Raw genomic sequence first — 5,941 nt, 5'->3', positions numbered from 1 at the left:
CAGGAGAGAGCCCCTGCCTCCTCCGAGCCGTGGGGCCAGCAGGAGAGAGCTGCCCACCTTCCCCCGAGTCGTGGGGCCAGCAGGAGGGAGCTGCCCCTGCTTTCCCCGAGCCGCGTGGCCAGCAGGAGAGAGCTGCCCGCCTTCCCCCGAGCCGCGGGGCCAGCAGGAGGGAGCTGCCCTGCCTTCCCCACCCCCTGTGCTGCCTGCACAGAGCAGCTCCACCCGCCACGCAACAGAGTAACCAATTTGTAACAACCGTGTAAATGCAGGGTTTTACTGGCAGGAGCTTGACTTTGCAGTTTGCACTGACTTGGTTTGCACTCCCAGGGTTGAAAATGTCAGAAAATTACTCACATATTGGCCGCACCTGAATATTAGCCGCATTCCCAGTATGGGAGCAAAATTTTGGTCAAAACGGTGCGGCTTGTATTCGTGAAATTACTGTACCTTATAACACGGCTACATTGATGAACTGCTGGTTTTCGGGCATTATCCCTGAGAACTGTGTTACATATTTTTACTTTTTATTTGTAGAGGTTTCCCCCCCAATATTCTTAATAAGGTCAAAACTGTAGTTAGTTCTAATTTAAAAATACATTCATCTAATAATGACGAATACCAGGTACTTTATTCTTGGTAGTATTGGTCTTGACCATCCCAAAATGCAGACTTACAGCCTACCAACATCATCAGTAGATTAGATCTCATCAGAGTCATACAGAAGACATGCTCTACTTATTAAATATGCTGAAACTATGAAACATGTCAAACAATTCTGGAAAACATTGATACACTTTGTAATAAGTGTATCGATACAATAAACACCTTTTTTGTAATATATCAATCACAGCACAAACAAGCAACTCTACAAAGAGGTAAATCAGTAGTTACTTTATTATAAAAATTAGATACTGCAGTTTTAGTATTAATTGCAAAAAACCTTGATAACTTATTTCTGCCTTCTTCCTCCCTCATGATGAATTAAGAACAATATAAATTCACCACTGGGATCTACACCAGCTACTTCTCTCTTTTAGTGTGGTCCCACCAAAAAGGCTGTTCTGACAACATTTTATAGTTTCGTCTGACATCAGTGAGTTACACCCTTTTGGCACAGGTGCTGGCATGACAAGAGGCCAGTTTGTCCCTCTCACCATTAATTTGTCCCCTCCAGCACACAGCAGTTTGAAAGCAATTGTTTTGTTAGGTCAGTGCTCCCTCCTTGGAATTTACCCTTTGTCAACTGATGACAGATGGATGAATGGATGCAGGAGAAATTAATATTCTACCCCAAATCTCCAATTTCTGTCCCAAATGGTCAGAATTGGAGTTGGTCTGGTGACAGATCTGCAGATGAACAATTTTCTTGCCACTGATCTGAGGGAGGTCTTGTGATGACAGAGAAGTATCTCTTTCTATAAAAAATAATCTTCTGTTCTGAACGACAGAGCATTGCTAAACGACTCCCATCTAACCCAGGACTTTGGATACTGGGGACTTGGGGAGCAGTTCTAGATATACAGAGAGACTTTTTGATATCTCCATAAATAAAGCAAGAGGTAGGGAAAGAGTAAAACAAAGCGACAATTTCAGTTACTCGACTGAAGACAGTAACATAGAATATAATTTTAAAAATAAGTCTATTTCCTTACCACCACCACCCCTACCAAGTGCATCTAAGAATGACTATGCATCAGGCAAGCACTTAGTGTAAAGTGCATTTAAGAAGAGCAGATACAGCACAAGAGTCTTTGTGCCCCACCACCGCATCTTTCTGGCTTAAATATGATTAAAATCCAGTGTGCCTGTCCAAAGAGGCATCAGTCACAAGAGAAACCATGGCTTTCAAAATGCAATAGGCTTTACTTTCTCCAGTGCTTTTCTTCTACGTGCTTGTCCTAAATCCCATCATGCAGGAACTGGTCTTTTCAGATGTCTTCAGGCAAAACAGAATATTCCTCTAACCACTGGTACTCCGTTGCCTCTTACAGTCATGGCTCCAGGAACACTGTTGCATTGTTCAGAGAACTACTCAGCATTTGCAAGGATGAGAACTTCTTCCACAGTTCATAACTGGCTACACAACCCTCACTCAAGAGACACATCCAAAGCAAAGTGTTTGAAAAGGAGGATTCTTTTTCAGTTGCAGATATGGAAGGAGTGGCTTTACCCTAGTGTTGGACAGGACCAAGCAAAATGTCAGGAATATGGCTTCAAAATTCATATTCAAAATACCACCATTCCCTGTCTGAAGAAATTCCAGGAGTCCACAGGTGATCATGGCAGATTTCAACATTCCCAAAACAAGGTGACACTTTCAGTGGAGGAAGATACTTAGTCTCGAACTGGAGGCCTGTGGATTGGAGAAAGCACAGCTGCCCAAGCCTGTCTGAAGAGCTGGACCAGTTTGTAAATGAATGGCAGTGCTGTGGGAGAAGCTGCAAAGCAGAACAAAAAGGTAAAATTTACCAGGTAAAACTAACAAGGTAAAACTAACATACACTAAATATAGTAAGAAAGAACTACGCCCAACCAGAGTTAATGAAAACCTAGTTCTCCCTCAGCCAGGAAAAGGCTGAGACTAGGACAGTTCTGCCTGCCTCTCAGAGTCTGTTCCTTGTCTGCTGCAATGAGTTTGCAAAAAACCATGGACTGCAACTGGAAACATTATACACACTAAATTCCTAGTCACCCTGATGTTGTGTGTCCCTGAGATTTACACAGACACCAAATTTATTACAAGAAACTCATTTCTCCATACCCATAATGGAATTTGAAAAATTGGATATCTTAATCCTATACCTGGGTCTAATCTCACCACCACCAGGTACAGCAAAAAAGTAGCCAAGAGCATCTTCTTGTAAGGAAGTAAACAGAAGTGGTTTGACATGGACCTCAGTGCTCTACGTAGCAAAGTCAACATGGTCAGCAGCTTTTGGGACAGCACTCCTGGAAAACAAGAATAAAAAGGTTGTTAGGGAAAAGTAAGGTTTAAAAAGCCATCACACAGATGTAGACAAAAAGAAGCTAAAGACACTGGAAGTCTGATTGCGTGACAGTTGGGTTGGGTTTGGGTTTATATGTAACAGGGAACAGAGAAACAATAAATTTTGTAATACCATTAAGGATACTTCTTTTTTAGGCATCTACTTTACTACAATATGATCTTATACCACAGTAGTGTCAGCTTCTGTCCTGGGAAAAAACATCAAATGATTTATAGCTCTGGAAAAGAAGCAGTACTTAAAATGCTAGACAGGCATTGTTCTACTTTTCAACTGTAAATGAGAAATGAAGCAAACTGTACAGAAGCCAACAAAGTGTACCCTTAAAGGATTGCCAGGTACTCTTAGTTTTCCTTTTCTACCTTAAAAAAACCCTCCAAAACCCCCACAGTACTTTTGATCCTGGACATTGTCATCTCCTGATGTTGGCAGAGACTACATATGCTTTGCAAAGGGATCACCAAGTCTTTCATTTCCTGCTGTGATACACAAGGGGACTTTCTCATGACTTGCTTATACATAGTTAATACTTACTACCCTTTGCCAGTAAGGGACCAACTTGAAATGAAACTGTAAGAAAAGAGCACAAACAACAGAGGGAAAGCCCACCCAGAACGGTTTCTGTGGCTGGGCCTTGCTGCTCCTCAGCAGCTGAGCATGTCTCTTCCCGCTGAGCCCACCGAGAGCGGCTCTCCAGGATGGTGCTGAGGAACTCCAGCTGCTGCTCACTGCTGAACACGGCACAGCCCCGCACCAGCTCCTCCGCGCCCTCGAAGCACCCCAGGGGCAGCAGCACCTGCGCCAGGTACAGCTCCAGCAGCGACCCGAACTCAGGCAGCCTCTGGTTGGCCTGGGCTCTCAGCCAGCTGCTGCCCACCTCCAGCATCACCTGCGGCTCCCGCACTTGGCTGTACAACAGGATGCTGAAACGCAAGGGAGAAACAGGAGAAAAACCTAAGTCTTTGTCAAGATGACATCCCTGACAGCTAGGTCAAGGTATGAATCAGGGTCTACATCAAAGCACAGAGAGAATTCTGAGGCACACAACAGGTGCAGCTGTCGACGTTGCTCTTTTGGACTTGATGACCATGAAGCAATCCTGCAGTCATGCTCCAGCACACATAACAGACCTGTACAAGATCTCACACCAGGCACAGTAAAATACCACATAATACCCAAGCCTGGCCTGCTGTTAAACCTAATGCAAGCCCTCTGTGTATATCTGACAGCAACACACAAGAAACCTACCACAACTCCAGAACTTTTGGAGGCAGATGTTCAGGTTCATGGTAATACTGTAGGACCCAAGACAGAACTTCTCTCCACTTGTTCATCTCGGCCAGCGCCTGAATCCCCACAACACAAAGGGAGCATTTCACTTCTGCAAAACTGGTAAGGAACAGACACCTTAATAAGTGCTTCTTACAACCACTTTTCTTCCCCTTGCATCCCTTCCAGTGAGCTTCAGTGCAGCCCAGGTACTGCACAGGCCGCTGCTTCCCCTCCTTCCCCTCTACTTGTCCCCTATAAAAAGGCCAATTCCACCTCCGGGGATATGCACTGTGACTGTATCTCTGAGAGAACGAAGCGAATTTCCCTATTTCCTTCAAACACGTTAATAAAAGAAAGGATAAGACCCTACAGCTATGCAGGGTCACGGAGCAGCACAGCCAATGCTGCAAATGTAGGAGGGGAGCCTGCTACTCTTCGGGCTGCTGAACCGAACTGCCCCGTGGATACCCAAATAAGAATGATGCTGTTTTGCCATCCCAGAGCAGGGCAGGCATGGCCTGAAGCTCGAAGCCAGCCCGGCGTTGTGCCACACCGAGCAGATCCTCACGGGCACCGCGTCCCCTCCGCACGCCGGCACCGCTCGCACCTCTCGGGGCCGGGTTCGGGGCCGGGTTCGGGGCCGGGGCCCAGGCTGTCGCAGCCCGCCTCGCAGCGCTCCAGGGCGGCGGCGAAGTCGCGGTGCAGCACCAGCAGATCCGCCGCCTCCTCCAGCAGCGCAGCCGCGGTTCCCGGGACCCAGCCGGGCAGCTCGGCCCTCATGGCCCCGCCGGGAGGGCTCTGCCCGGCCCCGCACGGCCCCGAACCCGGCTCCGGCTCCAGTTCCGGCTCCGGCTCCGGCTCCAGCGCCGCCGCCACCCCGGCCGGGGCCCGGCTCCGCTCCGCTCGGGCACGCACCGGAAAGCCGCGCTGGAGCCGCCGGCAGCGGAAGGGCCGGCCCGGAGAGCAAGCGGGCCCGCGGGCCGCCGGGACCTGTAGTCACTGCTGTGGGAGGGCATGGCCTGAGCTGCAGTCACTGCTGTGGGAGGGCATGGCCTGAGCTGCAGTCACTGCTGTAGGGCATGGACTGAGCTGCAGTCTCTGCTGTGGGAGGGCATGGCCTGAGCTGCAGTCACTGCTGTAGGGCATGGCCTGAGCTGCAGTCACTGCTGTGGGAGGGCATGGACTGAGCTGCAGTCACTGCTGTAGGGCATGGACTGAGCTGCAGTCTCTGCTGTAGGGCATGGACTGAGCTGCAGTCACTGCTGTAGGGCATGGACTGAGCTGTAGTCACTGCTGTAGGGCATGGACTGAGCTGCAGTCACTGCTGTGGGAGGGCATGGACTGAGCTGCAGTCACTGCTGTAGGGCATGGACTGAGCTGCAGTCACTGCTGTAGGGCATGGATTGAGCTGCAGTCACTGCTGTAGGGCATGGACTGAGCTGCAGTCACTGCTGTGGGAGGGCATGGACTGAGCTGCAGTCACTGCTGTGGGAGGGCATGGACTGAGCTGCAGTCACTGCTGTAGGGCATGGACTGAGCTGCAGTCACTGCTGTAGGGCATGGATTGAGCTGCAGTCACTGCTGCCGGAGCGGGCCGAGGGCAACAGGGATGCTCGGAGGGCTGGAGCATCTCTTATGGGGAAAGGCTGAGGGAGCTGGGTCTG

At 49.3% G+C, this 5,941-nt stretch overlaps 1 protein-coding gene across 1 annotated transcript; it reads right to left on the bottom strand.

The window, feature by feature from the left end:
- Positions 1-606: 606 nt before the first annotated feature.
- On the bottom strand, positions 607-5,088 carry PEX26 (peroxisomal biogenesis factor 26). Its single transcript, XM_033058994.2, has 5 exons — positions 4,885-5,088; positions 4,254-4,394; positions 3,615-3,928; positions 2,803-2,949; positions 607-2,438 (listed from the first exon to the last, which is right to left on the bottom strand). The coding sequence occupies exons 1-5, from the start codon at positions 5,055-5,057 to the stop codon at positions 2,335-2,337; spliced, it is 879 nt and encodes a 292-aa protein (XP_032914885.1). The 5' UTR covers positions 5,058-5,088; the 3' UTR covers positions 607-2,334.
- Positions 5,089-5,941: the final 853 nt, after the last annotated feature.

This window comes from Catharus ustulatus, chromosome 4, assembly GCF_009819885.2.
Source record: "Catharus ustulatus isolate bCatUst1 chromosome 4, bCatUst1.pri.v2, whole genome shotgun sequence".
Lineage (NCBI taxonomy): Eukaryota > Metazoa > Chordata > Aves > Passeriformes > Turdidae > Catharus > Catharus ustulatus.
Note: the sequence above shows the minus strand (reverse complement) of the source record. Positions and strands in the feature narration are given on the sequence as shown.

Bases quoted from the DNA above. Each gene is read 5' to 3' on its own strand.
- PEX26 (XM_033058994.2), bottom strand. From the start codon at position 5,057: ATGAGGGCCGAGCTGCCCGGCTGGGTCCCGGGAACCGCGGCTGCGCTG. The intron at 4,395-4,884 runs GTGCGAGCGGTG...GTTCCTTACCAG, and splicing joins CCCGAACCCGGCCCCGAGAG to TTTTGCAGAAGTGAAATGCT. The intron at 2,950-3,614 runs GTGGGCTTTCCC...CTTGTTTTCCAG, and splicing joins AGCCACAGAAACCGTTCTGG to GAGTGCTGTCCCAAAAGCTG.